The sequence below is a fragment of the Takifugu rubripes genome, chromosome 10, assembly GCF_901000725.2.
Source record: "Takifugu rubripes chromosome 10, fTakRub1.2, whole genome shotgun sequence".
Lineage (NCBI taxonomy): Eukaryota > Metazoa > Chordata > Actinopteri > Tetraodontiformes > Tetraodontidae > Takifugu > Takifugu rubripes.
The window spans coordinates 3,650,753-3,675,788 of record NC_042294.1 but is presented as its reverse complement, the minus strand read 5'-3'; the positions used below and the strand labels follow the sequence as shown (position 1 = coordinate 3,675,788).

The 25,036-nt window shown below is 47.3% G+C and overlaps 1 protein-coding gene across 5 annotated transcripts in view; it reads right to left on the bottom strand.

Annotated features, from left to right (window-relative positions):
* The window catches only part of neto1l (neuropilin (NRP) and tolloid (TLL)-like 1, like), a 63,279-nt gene extending 38,494 nt beyond the window's left edge, over positions 1–24,785 (bottom strand). For 4 of the 5 annotated variants that reach the window (XM_029843033.1, XM_029843031.1, XM_029843029.1 and 1 more), the window contains exons 1-4: positions 24,096–24,784; positions 23,460–23,516; positions 23,236–23,370; positions 22,680–22,928 (exon numbers count right to left, since the gene is read on the bottom strand). In XM_029843033.1, the coding sequence (XP_029698893.1) occupies positions 22,680–22,928; positions 23,236–23,370; positions 23,460–23,516; positions 24,096–24,123 (469 nt within the window). In that variant the 5' untranslated portion in view covers positions 24,124–24,784. Of the gene's footprint in view, positions 1–22,679; positions 22,929–23,235; positions 23,371–23,459; positions 23,517–24,095 lie in introns of all 5 variants that reach the window. The other variant, XM_029843028.1, reaches the window with a different exon arrangement.
* Positions 24,786–25,036: the final 251 nt, after the last annotated feature.

Below are 25,036 nucleotides of genomic sequence, written 5' to 3'. Positions count from 1 at the left end.
TGATAAATAAAACAGCAGTTACCTCATTAAATGGTGTCTTTTTCACTGCACAGCTACTGAATTTTCAACCCTTTTCCCCACTGCAATCAGTATGCCACAGTTTAAAAAGTTAACCAAATGGAGAAAAATCTTTGTCATCATTTCCCAGCAATGATGCTGCTTTTTCCCAAAGCTTTAAAGAAAGATAAGGCTTACTTGGCAGCGCTTGCCTGCTATCAGCACAATAAGAAGGCAACAGGAAGCTAGCCAAGCATTAGCTTTCAGCGCTAGTGGCGGGGATCTAAGCAGCAGGGTAGAAGAAGCAACATGGCATTGCTACTTACAAGCCAGATTTAGGCATGAATAAATAAAACACAGCAAGATTTTTTCCAATTTTCCCCCAGCCGGGTGGCCTGAAACCAGTATAATTCTGACACCTGCTCTGATCATGCATTAGTCTGCCCCACTATGCATTATTTGACACACTCTGAGTTAAAAATACTGTTTCTGGTGGGCTGCGGGGAGGAGTGAAATTAAACCCAAGGGTGCTCAACAGAGGACATGGTGCCAGATGAGCAGATTACTGGTTAAGGTCCAAGAAACCAAATTACTTAACAGGTCACAGTTCACTTGTTAGGAAATAAAGGAGCCTTTTGGGAATGAGACAGATGCTTAAAACTGCAGTTACGGCTCCATCAGTGGTCAGCAGGGAGCTGTATGCCTGAAGGATGCTTCTGCGTTGGTGGTGTGCAACCTGTTCAACACATGTGGTTTTAACCTTTGACCTTTTGAAACATTCATTATAAAATGCACCTATTGTGACATGGGGGTATAATGCTATCCAAATATACAGAAATTAAGTAATGATGATGTATGAGGACACAAAGGCGGGGGGGGGGGGGGGGGGGGGGGGCAATGTGTCCACTGCAAAATGTCAGGAACAACAAGCTGACACGAGGGAGAAAAAGCAATCCCAGTTGACTAGGAAATGGGAATGGAAGAAACGGAGTAAACGTGGGAAAAAAGGAGAACCAGCAGATGGGGAGAAATTGCAGGTGTTGTGATCCAGGATTCCCAGTTGTATTTTTCCTGCAGGGGGCGTGGTGGAGCCATGCTCCGGCCACCTGTTGGCGCACCTGCAGGACATTAGCGATCAGCCGCCTATTTAAGGTCTAAGACTCTGGCCAGTGGCGGAGGATTTTTGCGGGACTTGGTATTTCTGGTGTCTTTGTTAGTTTTGAAGATTCTTGTGAATTTTGTGGCTCCACGCTGGAGCTCTTGGTGTGCACCCGAAGGAAGAACTGTTGCTTCCCAGCAGTCCAGGAGGACCGTCCTTTTGTGTTTGTTTAATAAAACCAGTTTTTTGGACCTTTTGTCACTGCGTCTTGCCTACGCTCGGGTCCTAGACACCTCGTATCGTAACAGAATCCTCCGACCAGGATGGACCTGGCAGATCAAGACGCAGTGTGCCGTACGCTGGAGGCTCAAGGGAGGTTGCTGGGCCAGCACGACCAGCTCCTCACAGATATTTGGGCTTCGCTCCAGACGCTCAACACGTAATGGACCTGCTCTCTTCGGGACGGGCGGAGCAGGTACCGTCTCCACCAGCCCCGGAGGCGCTGGAAGTCGTTCCGCAGCGAGTGGCCGCTGCAGCACGGGAGCCCCACGTACCAATCCCGGAGCGATATTCTGGTGAGGCTGGCGTGTGTGCCAGTTTTTTGCTTCAGTGCTCCCTGGTTTCCGACCTTCAGCCCCTCACCTACCCCGGCGACAGGGCGAAGATCGCCTTCATCGTAAATCTTCTCTCTGGGAGGGCGGCGCAATGGATGGTTCTCCAGGACTGCCGTGGCATTCCTGGAGAACCAGACACCCCCTTCTTCCAGTTTCCCGGAGTTCACTGCGGAATTAAAGCGAGTGTTTGATCATCCGGTCCAGAGTGGAGAAGCGGCATCCCAGATCCTGTCCCTGCGCCAAGGTTCCAGCTCCGTCGCGGACTATTCCATCCGGTTCCGCATTCTTGCAGCCAGAAGCGGCTGGAACGACACGGCCCTCCGGGGGGTGTTCACCCAAGGACTTGCAGAGGCACTCAAGGATGAGTTGGCTGCCCGGGAGGAGTCCGGGGACCTGGAGACGCTCATCAGCCTGGCAATCCGGCTGGACAATCGTCTGCAGGAGAGACGCCGGCAGAGGAACAGGGACTGGCCAGGGAGGAGTTCGGAGAGCACGTCCAGGCGAAGTTGAGCTCCTGTTGAATCATCAACTCTGGTTCCTGCTCCACCTCAGGAGGATGTCGCTGGCACACCTATGCAGTTGGGATGAACCCGACTCTCCCACGCGGAGTGGCAGTACCGGCAGTTGGCGAACCTCTGCCTTAATTGCGGCCAGGCTGGCCATTTCGTCGCTGATTGCCCGACCCAGCCAGGGGAACTAGGCTCGTCAACAAGCGTGGGAGTGTTGGCGAGCGCTTTCTGTTCCGTGCCGCCCCGCTTAACCCTGCCGTGCACGCTCCGCTGGGGCCGGGAGTTGGTCTCTGCGCCATTCTTAGTGGACTCAGGCGCAGATGACAGCTTCATAAGCCAGGACTTGGCCGTGCAAGCCCGTGTCCCCATCGAGACTGCCCGAGCCAAGACCCGTCATTGGCCTCAACGAGGAGGTCCTGGCTATGGTGACGCACCAGACCAAACCCCTCACCCTCATCGTCTCCAGGAACCGTCGGGAGCAGATCCGCCTTCTCGTCATCCCGGCATCCTTTTCCCCAGGGGTTCTCGGGTCTCCCTGGCTGGCTCGCCACAACCCCCAGATCGATTGGTCAACCAGGAGAGTGAGTTGTAGCATGGCCTGTCAGGCCAACTGCCTTTGCTCTGTACTCACCGCCTGGTGGTTCGGACTCCGTTAGGAGAGCTAAGGAGGTGAGGCGTTGCCCCCGTGCGGTGCGTCCAGGGGGCGCAATCCAGGCGTCCACGGTCGGTGATCCGCTCTGCCGTGGGAGGAGAGCCGCTGCAGTTTTCCTGGGGGCCACATTCTTCGCAAGTGGAGAAGACGGTCCCAGCGGCCCAGCAATTGGTTCTGGATCAAGGTCGGGTCCCGTCGAACCGGCTGTTCGTCCCAGAGGACAAGGTGGTGGTGCCCTTGGTGCAGGCAGACGTACGCCGGTGGAGGAAGAAGTGGAGACGGGGCTGCGCTGTACTCCTGCGGGCTTCCCAGCGCTCTCAACGGCAGGCCAATCGGCACCGGACTCCGGCCCCGTCCTATCAGCCTGACCAGAAGGTCTGCCCCCTACGAAGGACCTCCCAGTCCAGGGGGGACCGGTCACTGAGTCAGACCTGGCCCCTCCATCCGAGCCCCCGCCTCCCCCCCAGGTCGTGGATGGGGGCTGCCTACAGAGTCCAGCGCATCCTGGACGTCCGTCGACGGGGACGAGAGTTCCAGTTCCTCGTTGAATGGGAGGGGTACAGGCCGACGAGGCGATCATGGGCCCCCCGCCTTTTCATCCTGGACAGCGACCTCTCCCATGACTTCTACCGTCCCCACCTCTTGGTGTGCACCCGAAGGAAGAACTGTTGCTTCCCAGCAGTCCAGCAGGACTGTCCTTTTGTGTTTGTTTAATAAAACGAGTTTTTTGGACCTTTCGTCACTGCGTCTTGCCTGCGCTCGGGTCCTAGACACCTCGTATCGTAACAGCAGGGTCAGTGACGAAGTAGTGAAATAAAAGAATACAGTCCATTAAACACACTGAGGAAGGACTACAAGCTGGAGGGATAGGAAAAACACAGGCTGACAGGAAATGGGTGTAAAGACAAATGCAAACGACTGCCCTGTCTAAATTCAAGAGACAAGTGGGTGATTAACAGTGATGTGTTGAATGTGTTGATGAATACAGGTGTGTGTGTGTGTGTGTGTGTGTGTGTGTGCGCGCGTGTGTGCGCACGTAAAAGGCTGCTGATGCTGACAGAAGAGAAGGAGAAAGAGAGAAGCCACCAGCCAGAGGTCTCATTTCATCCTGTGAGGAGCCAGATGCATCTGTCTCAGCACAATAGAGGGAAGGAATCAATAAGTATAGAGTTAAAGCGTGTGTGTGTGTGCGTGCATGCGTTTGTGTATTACTGACACATGCTGTTTATGCTGCATTTTAACACAAACCCAGTATATGTGAAGGAAATGTGAGTCTGCGTCACATCATTATTCTTTAACAGAAATATATCATCATATTTTACTCTTTAACAGAAATAAATCATCAAACTTTATTCATTAACAGAAATATATCATAATATTTTGTTTTTGGATTATAATGACTAGTTTATTGCTGTCCTCTTTAATCGTCATTATTGTTTGACTGGAAGGGATTTTTACCCTCAGCGCCTTGCCGTAAGCTGTTAAACTGAACAACTAAACATCTAATAGCAAATGATCTAAAATATGCCTCTGATTGTGGATTAATCTGTGCAGCATCAAAGGGGAAAATATCCTCAAATTGTGGATAGTTTCAGTCAATAGTTCAAAGCTTCATTATTGTCTCTGCAATAAACTGCATCAGATGTAGGTATTTGCTCACACTTATATGGAAACTGAAGCTGCATCTTGTTGAATGTTGCATTTGTGGTGTATTTTCTGTGGTGGGCATTTACAGTCAGGGTTAGGGTAGTTGGAGTTTTTAGAATAGCAAAACAGTATTTCATAATAATGAAATCAGACATAACAATGTCTGTCTAATCCATGCTGTCATGGGATTAGCTAGATTATCTCAGATTGCAAATTTTCAAATGATACAATTTAAAGAATTTCAATATGTTATGTAATAATTTTTTAAAATGTGGTTTCTCTATCACTGTGAGGCCGTAAGTACGACATGTGACTATCAAAGAGCCTACATCTATATTTGATTGTAACTTTTGAAATTAAATGAACACAGAGAGAAAAACAATCCTGATGGTCAGATCTGCTGCAATCAAAAGAAACTGCCTACATGTCAAGGGATATTAAGACCTCTGAATGAGAAATCAAATCACACAGCATTTCCTTTCATCTTCGTCTTGAATTGATAGCATGTCATAAAGCTTGTCGGAGAAGGTTTTGCATCACGCTGGTGTGATTAGGTGATGAGGACGAGCAAGTGCTTCTAACGGCAGGAAAACGAGAGGAGCTCGCTTCACCAGTTTATTGAGTCTGTTTACAAAAAAAGCATATTGTGTTGTGCTGTTTACCTGATCTCATGAATAACCAGCTAGTCTAGAAACTGGAACGAGATCGGATGTTTATGTCTTGTAAACAGGCCTGCTTGTGCACTCTGTTTAGCATGTTACAATTTGTTACTGTTTTTCTGTGCTAATAGCTATAATCTGACGGCAATTAACCTCATTAGTGTCACTCCCTCTTCCACTTTTTCACATTTAATCTCAGGGTGATCAGGAGGTCAACACCACGTCTATCCCGAAAGAGGGAGATAATGAACCGACCTTTTTCCTTTTGGAACACGCAGCCTCAATTGATCGACTGATGCAGATAAGTGGGCCGATAAATGTGGGCTGAGTTACAAAAGGTTTTCAAACTCAATTTCAGGCTTCTGTCAACCGAAATGAGTGAGCGATGTGGATGACTGCATCCCTTTGATGTGTGGCCGGAGCTGCAGTAAGTGAACACAGGCTTAATCATGAATTAATGAATGATTCGTCAAGAGATCTGGCGGAGGTTGACACTATACAAGAACGCCCCATTCACCACTTCCCACTATCTAAATTGAAAAGAGTATTTATACCAACTTGGGGATCAGAAGTTAATGGAGGCAGTCATGCATCACTTGAGCTACATAAAAATGTCCGTCAGCAAAGGTTGAGATAACTACAGCCTTTTTAAAGATTTTTAAATTTTCTAAAATTGGCTTTTTTGTGTTGGGGGAGGCTGGCGCCTCACAGTCAGAGTTAGTATCAGCCATCAGGAGTATTAACAGTGAAAAAGTGCTAATAAGGTAAAGATCTGACTCAGAGGTAGGAGAGAAAGATGTGATAGAAGCTGGCTAGTGCTAAAACATGAGAACACATGAGAAGGGAAACAGTGGTGTAGATGTCATGTCCTGCTGTGTCACACTTCTCATATTCGAGATGTACTTTATTCATCCCCGTAGGGAAATTGAATATAATCCTATCTTTTCGTTTATAAGAAGGAAATACAATCTGGCCCGCTGATTCAACCGTTCACTAAAAACCCCGGTCAAACTGTTGCCTCCAGCTGATGAAATCCTCCCACTCACATTTAATGAAAACAAACCCAAATCCCAATCAAAGCTGCACTGAGAAGACCCCAAACAAATTTGTGAGGGGTCTGACAAAAAAAACACAAGACTGCAATCTGTGCCAAACAAATTAACAGCAAGCACACTGATAAAGAGTCCTGGGATGTTTGCGGATCTTTGCAGGGTTAGAGGAGAAACAGAGCAGCACCTGAAGCCATTTAAGGCTATAAGTTTTATTTAATAAATATTCAGTTTAAAGCTGGAGTTTTCATTGGGATCAAATCTACTTCTAGATAAGCAGATAAATTATGCTAATTGTCCTGGACGAAATTAGATATTGGTGACAGCGCTTACATCGTTACTTTATTTTACACAATTACTACACCCTCCCCGAGAACCCAGTATAGTCTTTCAAATGACATAATTCTTTTCTCGTAGTGCTGGTTTGGAAATACCCGCTGCTAGTTCTTGATACAAAACTTCTCATGAGGTAGCCAAGAAAAAACTGACATGTGTTTTTGGTTGAGGAGGGAGCCTGAAAATTAACAGTGCACCGTGTAAAACATACAGACACACAAATGGGCAATAGCTCGTGAAGAGAGGTGGCCTGTTCACATCACAAAAGGCCTGTTCACACTCAGAGCATCCGACGTGTAGTGTAAGCAGATCAGTGTGGGTTTTCTCAGCGCTTTCTCTTTTGAAAGGGGTCAGAAAGAACGGACCTCAGCGCATCAGACTTCAAGCAGAAGGAAACAGTGTGACTGAAGCTTACGGACCATTTTTAGGAGTAAAACCCACAGGTGTACGTCAACATTGGTGCCACCTGCTGATGAATATTTCAGCCCTTCTTCCCTTCACTTTCAATCTCAGCACCCACCTCTTCAGATACACCCACACTGAGACCTCTTTCTCATCACTTCGTCTCATCTCTTCACAACAACACAACTCTAACGTGCTGTCTATTCCCACATTACCTAACCCCCGAGTGTCACTTAAGCCTTTAATTCCTGCCTTGTGTTGAAATAAATGATGCAGCGGGAGGAGATTAGCTCACAAATAGGTGATTGTCAACGCAATCAACAGCTTTGGTTGTGTCTTTGAGTGGCTGGATGGCATCGACAGAGTTGTGGTTCACTCAAAGAACAACACCTGAGGACAAGCACTAAAAAATTTGTTTCACAGTATTATAAATGGCTGCTGCAGCCGGAACCCACACATGCATGATCTTCTCTTATAACAGAGGCACGGAGGGACTCTGCAATATCGACTCAATCAAAAGGCAAAGTTGGTAGTCTTCTGAAGTAGTGGGAAATTAAGTGTACCCTGGAGGGGGTGACAAAATTCCAAGTTGAGTCTGCAGATTTGACTGGATCTTCTAATTTAAGTAAAAGAAAATGATGTTCTGGTGGCACACAGGGTATGGGAGGAAAAAGAGCTGTGCATCCTCATCTCAATCGAATTCCACATCTTATCAGAAAAGCCCCAAAAGCATTTGGCATGAATATTTGAGTTGGTGGTCGGCGTTTGAAAGGGGATGACAGACATATATGCCAGATTAATTTATTTATTCAATCACTTTTCCTCGCTATCGCCCATGATGCACCATACGAACCAGCATGTCCTTCTAAAAAACAAACTGCAACATATGATTAAAGAGCTTTTTTTATCGCTGCGTTCAGATGTAGCTGCTCAGCTGAAGTCGGATGTGTATGTCTGGGATTGTATGCAGGGATTAGACATAGCGTACAGATTTGAATAGTTTCCTCTGGCTAAGATCCAGCTGGATACCCTCAGCGGTACATGATGACACGCAAACAGACAGAAAAAAACAAAAGCCTGATATGCTGCAACCAGAAACTCGCAGTTGTGTGCCAAACTGCAAATCTGGCTATCAGAGATCACAAACAGAATGAAAATTATGTGCAATAAATGAGAGGAGAAGATTGATAATCGACTCCTGGAGGCCCGCTCCAGATCTAGATCGGGCCACGCGTTGTATGTCTAATGATGAAACGGTGGCATTTCACGCAGAAGATAAAGAGTTTAATCCTTCCGACAGTACAACTGTCACAGCACATAAAACAACTGTTATCTGCAGCAGTAATGCATCTTTCACGCGCCCAATTCAAACGCGTAGTCAACTGTCAGGGCGGCTCAAGACGTTTCACGTGGAAATCAGCACGTTAACGAAATCAGTGTGTTAACAAAAAACAGTGTCAGACAGATGGATATTCAGATAAAGCCTGGAGGGGATGCAGTCATGGGGGGGGGGGGTTCTGTCCCTTTTTTCCACGCGGGCGCAACCGCTCCGCGACACACCGGCTCACTCTCTGAATGGCTGGCCCCTTCTTTCTCTATAGCCGCCTGGTCAGCATATGCAGTGATGTTTTCCTGGCATTCCTGCACTCTCTCCCCCTCTTCTAGACAGGAATAATGAGAGCCAGCAGTGATGGGTGGCCACGTGCATCATATTGTATAGGAATGTTGTGATTAATCGAGCTTGCCAAATGGAAAATGAAATGCCAGCGAGGCCACTCTGTTCATCGGGCTGTTGGTGTTTGCCTGCGAGGGAAATAGAGATGAACACACACGATCAACTCCCTGACTTTCTGTGTGCTTGGCGATCAGCCAGAGGGCCTTTCCATCGGGCCCAAAGAAGAGGAGCTTAATTGATGTGCGGGACTCCATCAGGAGGCAACTGACGGTAGGAGCTATGCCTCGATAATCGGAGACAGATTAGTAAATTTCAGTTTTAAGGAAAAGGTGATGGGAAGCGACACCTTCCCAGAGCCAGAGCGGGTGACTCATCCTGACACTTCCCTCAGCCATGATGACTCAGGCTTTGCAGCCAAGTTCAAGATGTTCAAATACCAGATGGCCAAAAGGACTGCTGGACCATCATGCAACTTGTTCCAGTTTTAGCAGTTGGAACAAAAACACAATTGCCTGAGAATTGAAGCTTCAGGCGTCATGTATAAACCACTCACCTTTGGTTAAGCCTATAGAAGGGTGCTGATATACATTAACCCTCAGACGTGGTGAAATTATGTTGGATAGTTGGTGTATGAGCCAAACTGGGAACTTTATCACACTACCAAGTCATTTTACAGTGTGAGATATATGCTTATCACTGCAGTCTAAATCCACAACTACTGTATCGTGCTGAAATGTTGAAAGGATTACCAAAATTCCACATCTCATAATCTCATCATGCTTTAACCCTCCTTCATCATTCTCCCGGCAAAAACCAAAGCTTGCTATCCACTATCAAATTACTCTTGATGGGATGGTCAAGCAACCCCCTGCCAACAAGAAGCTGTGTACCATTGGGCTTCTTTTGGCTTGGACATTTGATCTCTGCTTGATTACAACAGAAAGCAAAACCCACCCAGCAAGGGAGGCAATCAGTTCTGTCTTTGGGTGAGCCTGTTTATCTCTCCATACCTCTTCAGGCAACTCATTGCATAATAAAGACATTTTCAAATAGGGTGATATCCAAGTATTCGATCTAAAAAGTGTGGCTTGGTTTCATTTGTGCCTAATGCAGCATAGCGGAGAGTCGGACTGTCAGCCATGGCAACCGAGCATCTGCCAAATTGATTGGCTAATGAAACAAAGGACCAAGATGGAGCGTGCTTGTGAAACCTCAGTGGTAGAACGCAATGACTGTATGCATCATGCGTATAATGCAGCCAACATTGTATGAATACACAATGGGTTTATCGAGCATGTAGGATGCGACGCCTGCATCTGAATAGGAAAGCAGCAGTGGACCCTCAGAGGGTAAAGGATAGGGTAAAGGCAGTTTACACATCGGTGCATGTGTGTGTGTGTGTGTGTGCTGTGTACACGCAGAAACAAACCCAAACACCATTCACTGCAACTACCAGAGAAGACTGCTATCAAACCTCCACATCTAGCGTTTAATGCTACTGCACCCACAGTAGAACAGTGTCCCAACCCCCGCAGCAGAACATGAGGGGTTGCCTAACAAATTGCCAGTGACGATGGAAGCAGCAGGCAGGCTGAGGTGCTGACTGATCAGCAGGGTGATTGCCCAGGAGCAGATGAACAGCCAGAGGACATAAATATCAGCCATCCGCTTAGAGGGGGAGTTAAGTTCCACGGTGTGATAAAGTCTGACTGGCTGTCCCCCGGGTGAAGGCATGTTGTCTGATAAGCCGGTGAACATTTGGGCCTTGATCTGTCTGCTGAGCGGGAAAGGAGCAAGGTGTGAAGTCAGAGGAAGGGTAGGAGAGGAGTCAAGAGGGGAAGAGAGTGGGGCAAATGCAGTTTTCTAGCCAGTGTAACAACATTTGTCTTTGGTGCTCTCTTTGGAAAAGATTTTCTAGAAATAAGCCAACAGTTTGCAGGTCCTTTTGAAAACAAAGGTACATTAATGATTGTGCAACAAACAAATCAATCAAACAATTATTTACACCGGTAAGAATATCATGTCATCAGGATGGTTACCTGAATGAAGTTGCAACAAATAAGTTGAATTCACGTCACATCTGGGTGTCATCTGTAAATTTCATGTTTGCACAATGACACCTTTCTTTTGGATAAAATGTGAATAGGAGTGAAGTTGCCAGCGGCTTTACTGGAAGTCAATGGGTGAACCAGCGCTTATAAAACATGCACTCCCGATCATCTCCATGCACATGCACCTGGTGGATGACATGCAAGAACAGAAGAAAAGAAACAGTGTTCCCTCACAGAACGGTGGCCAAAGGGACAAACGAGAAGAGTGCGAGTGCGATCAACCTCCTCCAGAAACTGCGAGAGATGTGCCTGCAATGCTAAACTCCCTCCATCCATCTCGCTTCCCTGTTGGAACGGGGGCAGCATGGAGGAGAGCGTCCTCGGCACAGCCAGTCCCCCTCTGCCACATGTGTGCGCAGAAAATTCGATTCGAAATTAGACTTATTTGAGAAGCTGGCGCTAAAAGACACAGATAGATGAGGCAAAACTAAAAGAGAAGATAGCAATAAAAGGAAATTTTTTCCCATGGAAAAGATAACGGAACATATTCACAGCAGGAAAAATTTAACCATGAGGGAGAAAGTGCACAGAGCAATTGATTGCATTCTGCAGAGGACTAATAAAAAAAGGGGCACAAGATTATTTTGCCTTCAAACACACTCTTGGCTGAGATTGGGAGAAAAACCCACAAAATGCACCACACGAGATTTCCCCATTTTCACCCAAGGATATTCTGTCATCTGCCTATTGTGAGGCAGCACGAATGCAAATGTGCACTTGTGTTTGGCTGAGGAGAGCGAAAGTTTGCCACCGGTGCGGTGAAGTGAAAAGAAAGAAAGAAAAAAGTACAAGCACATCCCTTTCCACTGCCGTGATTCTGCAACTTGTCAGAATTTAGGATACCAACTAGTTTATTGCAGGGCACACACACACACAGACACACAAATACACACTTCAATTCTCCTATCAGCCTGCCAAGCACGGTTGGACAGTGTAAAAACCCAGGAAACCAGATACAGATTGTGGGCGCTCCCACTCTGGTGAATGTGATTGTTGATAGAATCATAACAAGGATCCTCAACTCAAAGTTACTCAGACATTTAAATGTCAGGGTCTGGAAGAAGATGAGAGTCGGTGGCTGAACCGTCTGTGGTCACCAGGCAGCCAAAGCTCCAGAGTGACGTTGATCTGTTAGGTTCAACTTTCAATTTTCCTATTTGGGCCCATTTAGGTTCAATCTCATGGCCCTGCCTCCTCTGTGGCAGCCTCATACATCCAATTCTAACAATCATCTGAAATGGCTCATTCCATTGAAAAAGGTCTACTTATCAATTAGATGGTTTATGGTGCCGCTCAGTGTGAAGCGGCTGGGATGAGAATCAGCACCTCCAAATCCGAGGCCATGGTTCTCAACCGGAAAAAGGAAGAGTGCCTTCTCCGGGTCAAGGAGGAGATCCTGCCCCAAGTGGAGGAGTTCAAGTACCTCGGGGTCTTGTTCACACAAAAATGGAGCAGGAGATCGACAGGTGGATCGGTGTGGCGTCAGCAGTAATGTGGACTCTACCGGTCCGTTGTGGTGAAGAGAGATCTGAGCCAAAAGGCGAAGCTCTCGATTTACCGGTTGATCTTCATTGCCACCCTCACCTATGGTCATGAGCTTTGGGTAATGACTGAAAGAACAAGACCACGGGTACAAGCGGCCGAAATGAGCTTCCTCCGTAGGGTGGCTGGGCTCTCCCTTAGAGATAGGGTGAGAAGCTCTGCCATCTGGGAGGAGCTCGGAGTAGAGCCGCTGCTCCTCCGCGTTGAGAGGAGCCAGATGAGGTGGCTTGGGCATCTAGTTAGGATGCCCCCTGGATGCCTCCCTGGTGAAGTGTTCAGGGCATTTCCCTCCGGTAGGAGGCCCCCGGGAAGACCCAGGACATGTTGGAGAGACTGTGTCTCTCGACTGGTCTGGGAACGCCTGGGGATCCCCCCGGACGAGCTGGAAGACGCGACCCAACCCTGGATAAGTGGTAGAGGATGGTATGGTATGGTGGTATGGTTTATGGTGCTGAGAACAATGTGTAACAGGATTACTTTATTAGTCATGGCCTGAATTTAAAGCAAATAGCACCACCGAAGATGCTCTAAAGACAAAAGAAGAAATGGCATTTGATGCATGATGAATATTGTTTTTCTTTTCATTTTTCTATTTAGTTATTAGATTTGAACCTGTGCTCATCACCTAAAAGCCTCCACCTGCAACATTGAAATAATGTCATGGAACTATCAAAAGACGCTTAATTCCTGCATGATTTTATGAGTTAAAATGATCTCAGCGGCTTGAGTGAACGTTGGTGGAACAAACTGACTTATATAGCGTTCCAGACTTCACCTGCCATGTTTAAGCCAGCGTGCGGCTACAAACTTGTTAAATTAATTTAAGATTCACTTCAAAGACAGCTTAGAACAAGTGGATGGAGGATAAGGTTCAGGCTCTTTAGAACAGAGAGGAAAGAACCTGGCGGGAATTCTAGATTGTTACTTGAAATGACCGAGCCTACGGAGCGACAGTGTGACTAAAAAGGAGAGGTTGGGGTCTCCAGGAATTTAGCTGGTTTAGAGTGGCAAGATGTGGGATGTTGGTGTCCAAATTAAAGAACACGAATACAGATGTCCAGGTTATGGATTATGATTTATTCTGCTGTGTTCTTATGGCATTCACACACAGCAATAAACCACAGGAGCACAGGCAAATGAAGAAAAATAGGCAAAAAAGGTGAAATTATCTCAGCGTAGCTGCATCTGAATGGACACGCACTCTCTACAGTTGCATCGGGTGTGGACAATTAACTAATTAAAGTACCGCATGCACAGACGGCAGTGGTGCGTTCAAGAGCGTCGGACATCAGTGTTGCATTCGAGAGCATCGGAAATATGAAACTTCAAGTAAAAAACTAAATAACGATGAATAAAACATACTACTTAGATAAACTCTAACAGTATACAATAATATAAACAGTGTGGGCTTTCGAACACAGCCGCCCCCGACTGTCTGCACAGACAGTCGTATCCAAGGTAGAAAGGCCACTCAGGCAGGTGGATCTGCAGCTCTGTCTTCGAGCTTAGGGAGCTGGACCAGACGAGCTACTGGTCGGATGTATATCCGATCTTTGACCTCAATGGCAGTAGTTCGGATGCGTCCATCAGCTCCAGGGTAAGTGGCAGTCACCTTCCCGACAGGCCATAAAGCCCGCGGGAGTTGGGGATCCACAATAAGCACCACTTGATTTGGTTCAAGATGTTTGCCATCTCTCTGCCACTTCTGTCTCTCCTGTAGACTAGGCAGGTAGTGACTGATGAATCTGGTCCAGAAGCGATCGACAAGAACTTGGCTGTGCCGCCATCTGCGATTCCCAAGGGTGTCATTAGAGTCATATATGACCTGAGGAAGTGACGCATCATAGCGTCCCATCAGCAGAATGCTAGGTGTGATAGGGTCCGGACCAGCCAGGCCAGATGAGACACAGCCAAGAGGCTCCGCATTCAGGATGCCCTCTACCTCCACAAGGACTGTCTGGAGCACCGTCTCCGGTACGGTCTGTTCCTTAAGAACTACCTTGAGAGCTGTCTTCACGGACCGCACTTCTCTTTCCCACGCTCCACCAAAGTGGGGAGCACTGGGGGGATTGAAACAGAACTCGATCTTCTGTTTTGCCAGCTGTTCCTTTAAGTGCGGAGCCATGGTCTCAAAAGCTTCGTGTAGCTCTCGAGCTCCACCGACGAAGTTTGTGCCGTTGTCGGACAGGAGTTCAAAGGGTTTGCCTCTTCTGGCGACGAAACGGCGTAAAGACATCAGAAAAGCATCGGTGTCGAGACTTTCCAGGAGATCTAGGTGCACACATCTGGTTGTCATGCACTTGAAGACAATGCCCCAACGCTTCTCTGTTCGGCGTCCGATCTTCACCGTGAAGGGCCCGAAGCAATCTACTCCGGTTGAATAAAAGGGTGGTTTATATAAGCGCAGACGAGCAGGTGGCAAATCAGCCATCTTAGGGACAGAAGGATTGGCACGCCATGCCTGGCACTGCATGCAGCGACTCTGCTGCCTCTTGACAGCTTCCCTGGCCCGCAATATCCAAAACCGACGACGTAGCTCTGCCAGCACTCGTTCAGGGCCAGGATGCAGGAGGGTCTCATCGAAATCCTGGATGATTAGATTGGTCAAGGGATGCTTTGGATCTAGCAAGACTGGGTGGATGGTGTCTAGTTCTAGCTGCTCTGCTCTTCGTAACCTCCCCCCAACTCTGATGAGCCCTGTATCCTTATCATACTCAGGAGATAGGGAGCCCAATCTACTGGAGGTTGGCAAGGGTCGGTCGGTGATGAGCGCCTTGACCTCTTCCGGGAATGACTCCAACTGCGCCTGTTTTAGGAGGAGATTCTCAGCTTTGATGTAATCAGCTGCTTCGTGGAGCGAGTCATAGTTTGGATCAGCCGCCCCGTGTAAGAACCGCACTGTTGCTTGCATGAGTTCCTTCCATGTGGAGAACATGCTGACCTCGGGGAGTTGAGGACAAGAATCAACAGTCACATGTCCACAGAAGGAGGATTTCTTCAATTCACTATCATCTGCCTCTGGATAGGAAGATGGGCTGGTCGGCCAGTGATCCTCTGTCTGACGTAAGAAGGCAGGACCTTGGTGCCAGCGGTGTGGTCGAGATAACTCCTTCAGGGTCTTGCCCCGCGTGATATCATCTGCAGGATTGTTCGCAGTATCCACATACCTCCAGTTACTCACGTCCGTGAGACTCTGTATTTCTGCCACACGTGTGCCCACAAAAACCTTATATTGGCAAGATTCGGACGTGATCCAGTGGAGAACCGTAGTGGAGTCTGACCAGAGAATGATCGTCCTGATGGGTAAGGTGAGCTCAGTCTGAAGGACGCTGGCTAGTTGAGCACCGGTGAGTGCAGCACTCAACTCTAGCCGCGGCATGGAAAGTTGCTTCTTTGGTGCCACACGGGATCGAGCTAGGACGAAGGAAACATGCACTTGCTTCTGAGCATCTTCTGTCCGTAGATAGGCAACAGATCCATATGCTCTCTCAGAAGCATCACAGAAGATGTGAAGATCTCTGATAGATGTCGATGAGTCTGCAGACACTGGTGCATAACATCTGGGAATCTCCATCTGGATGAGATCAGGAATCTCGCGCTCCCAAGTGAGCCATCTGTCACGGAGGCTCTGTGGCTGGTTCGGGTCATCCCAGCCAGTTTGTGCCTTCCAAAGATCCTGAACCAGAATCTTGGCCCTTGTGGTGAATGGTACAATATAACCTAGTGGGTCATACTGACAGGCAAGTACCCTGTAAACGTTCCTCAACGTAGGTTCAGTTCTCTCCACTGGTCTATGTTTGTACTTCAACGTGTCATGGATGCAGTCCCAACGTAACCCAAGAGTTGGTTCCTGCAGGTCCGTACTGTTTTGGGAAAGCCATAGCTCACTGCTCTCAGATCTGATGTTGGATGGAAGATGTTCGATAACGGCAGGAACATTACTAGCCCACTGGCGTATTTCGAAGCCTCCGGTGTGGAGTAGATGGCGCAGGCGATCAACAACATCCTTAGCTTCCTCCTTTGAGTGGGTGCTGTGGAGACAGTTATCCACGTAGAATGACTGCTCAACAATATCAATGAGGTCGTTGTTGGACTCACTTGTATTTTGGACGTGCCGTTGCAGGGCGTAGATGGCACAGCAGGGGCTGCACGTAGTGCCGAACGGCAGAACTTGCCATTCGTAGATCTTAGGCTCCTCAGTCCTCTTCATATCCCGCCAGATGAAACGCAGAACAGGTTTGTCGGCTGGCAGAAGGCGTATCTGGTGGAACATGCCTTTGATGTCACCGCTCACCGCTACTGGGCACTGCCGAAACCGAATGAGGACTCCAAGCAATGATGGGCCTAGGGTAGGTCCAGGGAGGAGAAGTTCGTTCAGAGACTTCCCTTCGTGCCGGAAGGAACAGTTGAAGACGATCCTGTCCTTGTTGTTGTGCCGAACCATATGGTGAGGTATATACCAGGATTCCGGGGTTGATGTAGCTACCTCAGGTGGCACCACTGCTACGTAGCCCATCCTCTCTAGCTCCCTGATCTCTTGACAGTACGCCTCAGCGCGTTGTGGGTCTTTGGCAAGTCTCCTCTCTGTGCTACGAAGACTAGACAACACAGTTTCCATAGGGGCTTGGAGAGTGGCGGAGTTGGCACGACGAAGCAACGGTGTAGCATATCTTTGTATCCCATCAACAGTGATTCTAACGGTGGATGACTGGAGTAAGGCTAAGGCTTGCTGATCTTGCTTCGATCGGGTCACCTGCTTCTTGCTTGTGTAGGGCAGCGTATCGATCTGCCATAGACGCTCAACATTCTTAAAGAGTTCACAGGTTGGTGAGTCTATTACTGTGAATAGGCACTGCTGCTCGGAGGCGGGAACTTGGTCAATATTGGTGGGACCTTGAAGTGACCAGCCAAGCTGGGTATGGACTGCGATGGGCCCTCCTGGTGGACCTGTCCGCACCAGCTCTATGGGTGTCAGGAGATGAGGCAGATCAGATCCGATGAGCAGCAGAGGTTGAGCATGTTCTAAAGGAGGCAAAGGTAGGTTGCGGAGGTGCTTATATTTCTGTTGGAGAGACCTCACTGGATAGGAATGCTCTGAGAGACCTAAATTCTCTGAGGTGAATGCATGGTGTATATGATACCTCTCTTCAGGTTTGAGCAGTGAGGAAACGTAAAGGGTAACTGAAGCGCCTTGAAGCTGCACTACCTCTTGGTGAACAGTTCGGACAGTAAGTGTTTCAGGCTGCGCGGTGAGGTTCAGACGTTGTACAGCTTGTGGCAATATGATGCTTCGCTCTGAACCGTCGTCTAGCACTGCATACGTCTCCAACACTCTGTCCCCAGCATGAAGTAAGACTTTCACAACCTTCAGCATCACCTTGGGGGAATCTGTTTGGTCTATCCAAGTACACCTTTGTAGTTGGAGCGGTCACCATAAGCACACTCTTCTGGGTCTGCTGGACTGCGTTGTGTAATACTGTCAGATGTTGCTCTTTGCAGGTATTGCAAGGTCGCTTGAGGGTACAAACCTCAGGCTTGTGAGATCGTCCACACTTCCAACACCGCTGTCCGTCCCTTATCCACCTCACAATCTGCTCTGTGTTCAGTTTCTTGAATTCTGCGCAAGCATTCAGGAAGTGCTCCTTATTGTCGCAGTGAGGGCAGTATGGTTTTGGTTTGGATGAGAACTTCATGGGTGCTGGACGTCCTTTGAGATCTTGATTATCACTGGCAGTGAGGAGGAATGCTGTGGATTTCTCCTTCGATTTGTTGAAGGGACGTTGGTCCTTCTTTGGTGGCTTGGGTGCTTCAAAGTTATAGAGAGAAGCAGCTCTACCAGCTATGCGTTTGGCTTGGGATTTCATCTGAAGCCAGACGCTCAGATCAGGCAGAGTATAGGTCTGGTCCGTACCTGTCCGAAGGATACCTTGGTTCAGACAGTATTCCACAAACCCGTCGCGGTAGCTTGGCGGCATCTTGCCCAATAGCCGGTCGACATGGGATCCACATCTTAACTCATAGCCATTCTGTCCCTCTAGGGTCCTAAGCATGCCTACTAGCGTTTGAATGGACAAAGCAAACGCATCAAATGCCTCGGAGTCTCCGAACTTGAGGGCTGGCGCGTTAAGGATCGCACCGAGTTCACTTTGGACGAGCTGACGAGGTTGACCGTACTTATCTTGCAGTGCCTGCATAGCCGCTGTGTACGGCCTTGGGTCATGCATATAGGCTTTGGCTAACTGAAGCGCACTAGGTAGCTTCAGGTGTCCCAGAAGCACTTGATACTTGTACTGCTCACTCAAATGCAGATGACTATTCAGCAGGTTGTCAAGTGCCATCCTCAGTAGCGCAAAGTCACTTTCTTTACCACTCTCGAAGAAGGGGATCATAGGTTTGGGGATGCCATAGGATGTGGCACTGAGTGGGAACACATCAGCCGTCTGTAGTTGAGGCAGCGCTGTAGTGGAGCACGACTCTGCTTTAACCGGGCAGGTGAAGGCTGCACTGGAGGGGAGATACTGCGCTGGGTGAACTGGATATGAAATTGGAGCAGAGTAGTAGTTCACTGGCGCTGAACTACAAGGCAGGGATACTGGAGGAAGGGCAGGATGTGGTAATGGAGGAAGAGATGGATATGGCGTAGAGGGCGGAGCTACATGTGGTGCTTGAAGTGAAGTCTGAGCAGCTGGAGGCAGAACTGCGTGTTGGCTGGCTGAAGGTAGAGTCACTGGAGCTGGAGGCGGAGTCGCATGGGGCGCTGCAGGTTGAGGTACAGGTTGCCTTGCCTCACTATGATCTGATGGACAGGGTGAGGATCTGGCACCACCAGGGTCCTGTGCTTTCTCTTTCAGGAGAGAAGTAACCATCTTCGCTATTTCCAGCTGGTTCGCTCTCTTCTTTAGCTGTCGTCGGCTCTCAAGCTGTCTTGTTAACGTTTCCTGCGTTCTGATGGCTTCCTCCTGCAGCTGCTGGGCCTCTCTGGCTTGAGATTGAAGTCGCAGACGTTCATGTTCTATTTGGTTGTCTCCTCTAGACGCTGTTGTAACTCCTCAAGCTCCATCTGTTTCACTCGCTCTTCCAGCTGTGCCGTTTCCAGTTCTGAGAGAACGTTAGAGGGGAATCTGCTCGAGGACGAGCGAGATGACCGTGTTGATCTGGAGTCGCAGCTCTTCTGAGATGAGCATGTTCTCCCACTACGTGATCGCTGGGAGGAGAGAGCTTGTTGTGTGGTATGGGTTTGTCCCTCTGAAGGGAGTGTTGCAACCACATAGTCAGTCAAGTAGGCTGGGGGACGTCTCTCTCTCTCCAATGCACGTTGGGGTGCGGGCTCAGACGGGACATCTGCAGGTTCCATACCTTGATTGATACTCTAATCCGGCTCGAAGGACCATAAAAGGAGAGGTTGGGGTCTCCAGGAATTTAGCTGGTTTAGAGCGGCAAGATGTGGGATGTTGGTGTCCAAATTAAAGAACACGAATACAGATGTCCAGGTTATGGATTATGATTTATTCTGCTGTGTTCTTATGGCATTCACACACAGCAATAAACCACAGGAGCACAGGCAAATGAAGAAAAATAGGCAAAAAAGGTGAAATTATCTCAGCGTAGCTGCATCTGAATGGACACGCACTCTCTACAGTTGCATCGGGTGTGGACAATTAACTAATTAAAGTACCGCATGCACAGACGGCAGTGGTGCGTTCAAGAGCGTCGGACATCAGTGTTGCATTCGAGAGCATCGGAAATATGAAACTTCAAGGAAAAAACTAAATAACGATGAATAAAACATACTACTTAGATAAACTCTAACAGTATACAATAATATAAACAGTGTGGGCTTTCGAACAGTGACGTAATAACACAGTGCAAACCCTTTTTTGCACGTCCTTGCATTTGTTATGGTCCTTGTGCAGATGCAAACCCCCTTAGAGCTTTAAAACATCCCAACAACAGCAACTGGTTGAAACGTGGAAAGGACTGCAAAAGTACAATGACATGAGAAATCCATGAGACATCCAGAGGTCACTTTTTTTGACAGATAAATTCCCACTTGACATCCCACTTGATAAATTCCCACTTGTGGCAACAAACTCATTTGGTTGCTGTGAGTCAGCCCCAGTGGGTGTTACCTAAACACTTCTCACTTCCTCTAACATCACATATAAATTAAACGCACAGCTTCTTTAAGTGCAGGCTATTGTACAACTGCTGCCTCATTCACCGGCTGTTGTATTAGCCGCAGAAGGCCTCCTTTTATCTCCCCACTCTGAGAAATGAGTGAGCAAAGAGAGTACGAGGAGCTGATTCGTGTCACCTTTGTTGCCTCCTTTTTTCTCCTCTCCATTCATTAGATGAGGGCTGTGAGAATTAGCATGGTTAGCAGAGAGGCTGCAGACGTGAGACACAATTCATGCCTCCACATCTCACAGTCAAGTGAAAAGTGACTTTTATCTTCTTTAGTTGTGCAAATCATATGCTACAGACATTTCCTACCAAGAGATGAGCAAGCTCCTTCTTTTATTCTTTTACTTCAGAAAAATGTTCAAGTCTCGGTGAGATACAGGAAGGGGAAACAAACTTTTAATGGTGAAGTATGAATGCATAAATCTGTGCTCTTAGGGAAGATTTGAACTCTACAGGTGTATTTAAAACACTGATATCTAAAATATAACAGGATATGTCTACAATTCTAACTGTATTTTTATTATGAAATAAATACCAAGATAAATGTACTTGTAAATATTTAGGAGAAAAATACAGAATCACCACTGATTTTGATTCTAATTAAAAAAAGATGGTCTGATTCCATTTGATTTCCATGTGAACAGCTAATAAATAAAACTGCAAAAACACTATTCACAGGAGGACAACCTGCTGGAACAGGTGTCATTTTCCCATCATCATTTCCGAATAGGAATGGTTTGAACGCGGTAGTTTCCATGCTAGGTCTCTAGCTGGCAGTGTGTTTTGTGGGATGCAACAATGTGCTTGGGCAGACGCTTCTCCAATGGCATCGCAAAGGCACACTCTTAATCGCTGTTATCGCTGTTGGGGACGAAAAAGTGATGTTTTAGGTAGCATTGCGAGAAAAGTCATGTTATTAAGTTATAGCAAGTTATAGCAGACCAAGTTAATTGTATTGATTGTAATAATAGCAGTAGTAGTGGTTGTAGTCACAGTAGTAGCCGTCACAATGTGACTGCTCTTAAATCCCATGTTCCTAACAAACAAATGGAAATGCAGTTTTAAATGATACACTCATCAATGCAATGCTAGTGCTAAACAGTTAAGGTCTGGAGGTATAGGACCGAGAAGCTAAATATGAGTCCATCCAAGGCGAAAACCCAACAGTCATGGCAACAGATGCTCATGTGATGAAACCCCGCCAAAGAGTCCAATTCTTCATGGTATGCTACTCCCAGCAACACTGACCAAGCTCACTGACTTGCATGCTAGCGTAATTAAGTTACAACGAAGGCTGACAGGACACCTGATTTGTTCAACTCTGCTGCAGCATAAGACATTCACACCTCAGCAGACTGCAGAATCTGCAGCATGGGGCCATTTGTGTTGATCCGTGTATTCCTTTCAGACTCCTTACAGGAACAAGATGAATATATCGCTTTTGAAAGTCAAGCTCACAACTTTTACCTTTGGCGGTTTCAGAGTACCTATTCATCTCAGGAAGGCTGCAGCCACTCAATAGGAAGTCCTTCACTTTATGACTTCAGATGATTTCTGACTATGGCTAATTGTCATTGATGGTTTACTTGATGGAAACAATGCACGTGGAAGATCTTTCTGTGTATCTCAGCAGCGTCTCCTTTAGGCTCTATCCAGCGGCCTGTAGCTGGTATCAAGTTTTCTTAGTTACTGTTGGCCAAGCCTCCAGAAGTATGAAGCCTGTGATGATGAGGAGGATGCGAGGATAATCTTTCTGTTTGTTTCCTGGCACCATGCCGCTCAGGCCTCAAACATGCTAAAGGAAGTTGACAGTGTTATTAAACCTAGTCAAGTGTGAGTTAGGATTATTAAAACATGTCATGCCCCCATTTCTTGCCATCAACACTCGCATCATTACGGTGACAGAAAGTTGAGCAAAAATGGGGCAAATTATAAAACTGCATGTTTTACTCAGAAAAATGTCACCGTTGTGTTGGACAACAGCAATTACGGTACTTTTCTCTCTACCTCCTCCAGCCCAGAGAAACAGCTTAAAATCACACACCGCTCCACTTCTCCAGTAATAGAGGGAAGCAACACCAAAAATCAGTCCCCAGCCAACGACACCATATTTCTAATGGAAAGTTAGAAAGACGATCGATACAACAACAAGGCTCCCAAAGGAACCAAGTTCACATGCATAAAAGAAAAGTGGCAGAAGTACCTGCGGTGAAGTTGTAACTTGCTGAAAATCCCACCGCCTCCAGTTCACCGTCCGTAACAAACTTTATCCACAGGTATCGGCCACTACTCCGGATATCGGGAGGACTGTGCTGACCACAGTAGCGCCCAAGCATGGGGGAGAAGCCAAACGGTCCATCCCGGACCTCGATGTTGTCAAATTTACATTCCCAAGAGGATTCAATCGAATAATTCTCCTCGAAGTGTAGATCAATACACTGTCTGGGGGGCGCTGGAAGACACAACAAAAAGAATTACAATCTGGCACAAAGCGGGAGTAAAATATGAGTCATGCTTCTATCGACGAGCGCTTAGCCAGCATCATTATCGGCATGTCCACGTGCTCGATGCTGGCTGCTAAAATCGCTCCTCTGATTTCGCATTTCAGTGGCTTGTTTGGGTTGATGTTTTTAATGAGATCTGAAGTAACCACATAAAGTTCTAACATTCACTGCACCTCTGGAGGGCGACCTTTTGATTCCTCTACATGCTCAATACACTCACATTTTCCCACTAGGGCTGCACTCAAACAGATTTACCTTCAAGGATGTAAACACACTCCGTGTCTGGGGGATATTTGCTTGGGTAATTGGGAGAAGTGAAGAGGCCGCCTTCTGGTTCCTTCACCCATGTTCCGCACTGACCAGCGGGCTTCACTCCGGAATTGTTTTTCACTAAAACAAGTGGCCAAACAACAGAAAAACAGAGGTGAGACTTTGACACGCGGCGGGAAGAGACGTGCAGATTTCCGGTTTGAGATTACCTGCGGAATCTTTCCTTGTTGCTCCAGACAACCCAAGTAAGAGAAGACTTACAACAACTGGAAGGACAACAAGACATTAGAAATGTGTTTCTAAGAAAAAAAAGCAATGTTTTTTGGGTGGAATTGAGCACATTTGCAAGGCAGGTTTGCGTGATGTTTTACACCTCAGGCTAGTGTTAAACCTGCTGAGTGTAACTTTACAACCTGCTGACAGCAATAATTGTTTTATAATTCTGAGGATACATAGTCTATAATGGAAGCTTATGAATTACTCTTTCCCTTCAAGTAGATTCAAAAAGGAGCAGCAGTGTGACTTTATGCAAACCAATGCGTGACCTGTTTATAAACTGGACCAAAACTGAAACAAATGTATAGATTATGATCAAATTTGAGGCAAATGATCATAAAACACCAATATCTGAAACAAACAAACTAGATTAATTGCAAAAAAAAGTGCTTAACTGTCCTCCAATAGTGAGGTTCTGGATTTACGTGCACATTAATTCAGATAAATTACGTGTTCCATATTTGTTGTTATGTCCTTTGTCTCTGAGGAAAAGGGTTATTAGACCCATTTTTATTTCTTTTTTCCAGCGAGAGATCTGAACAAGAGTGCTTGAGCTGCTGCTGTCTTACCGTGATGGAAGCTGTGTCCATGTACCATGTCTATTCCTTTCACAAACGGCTTCAGACTCAACTAATTCCATTTAGATTAGGAATACTTGAAGAGAGAAAAAATGGGATTGAGATGAGCTTTCACACGCCGTTCATACCTCCGGGGAGGAAGAAATAAAAGATATTTATACTTCCTTCATTAAACCTTCCGATGATGGAAAAAACAGGATCCTTGCAGATGCGCTAAAGCAACTAATCACCAGTTTCATACAGAACCAATAACAGTTCCAAAGACTCGCGCGATGTCCATCCAAGCGTTTCTAATACCCTTTGGTGCTTTTGGTGCACTGAAAGGATTAATGGTCCCGTCATCAGCCCTTCTCTAATCGCCCCACCTTTGCAATCTTCTTTTAAAAAACACCCCTGGCAGCCTTATTTTCTCTGATCCTCTATCAGGAGAGGGGATCCTCCGGGAGCACGTACAGCGGCGTAACACTCATCTCTGCAGCGTTTTCTTTCACTCTTTCCGATTGGTAAAATCCCCACGAAAAAGCGCAGGATCATCAAAACCACCGGGATCGTCGTTGCGTCTACACGCGTGGTAGTTTCTCAGGAAAGCTGCTGCCCCGCACTGTGATCCGCGCGGGTCCTTCCGCAGTGTCTCCAATCAAGTGGAGAGTTCCCGCAGCCAGTAGGAGTTCTGCGCGATCTGCCTCCTCCTCCTCCCGCTCACTCAGCCCAGCGCCGTCCTATGCGCCACAGTCCGCACGCACTCTTGACGCACGCGTCTGAAAACTTCTCCATGCAGCGACTTCGCGGCGCAGAAAAGAAAAAAAAATCAGGGGTTTGGTAAGCTGAAAAAGAATGAGATGACATCCGGAATAAACAAACACTAATGCGTGCGTGCCAAAGAGGATCTAGTCTGCACACTGAGATCACGCAGGGTAGTGCAAAGGCATCAG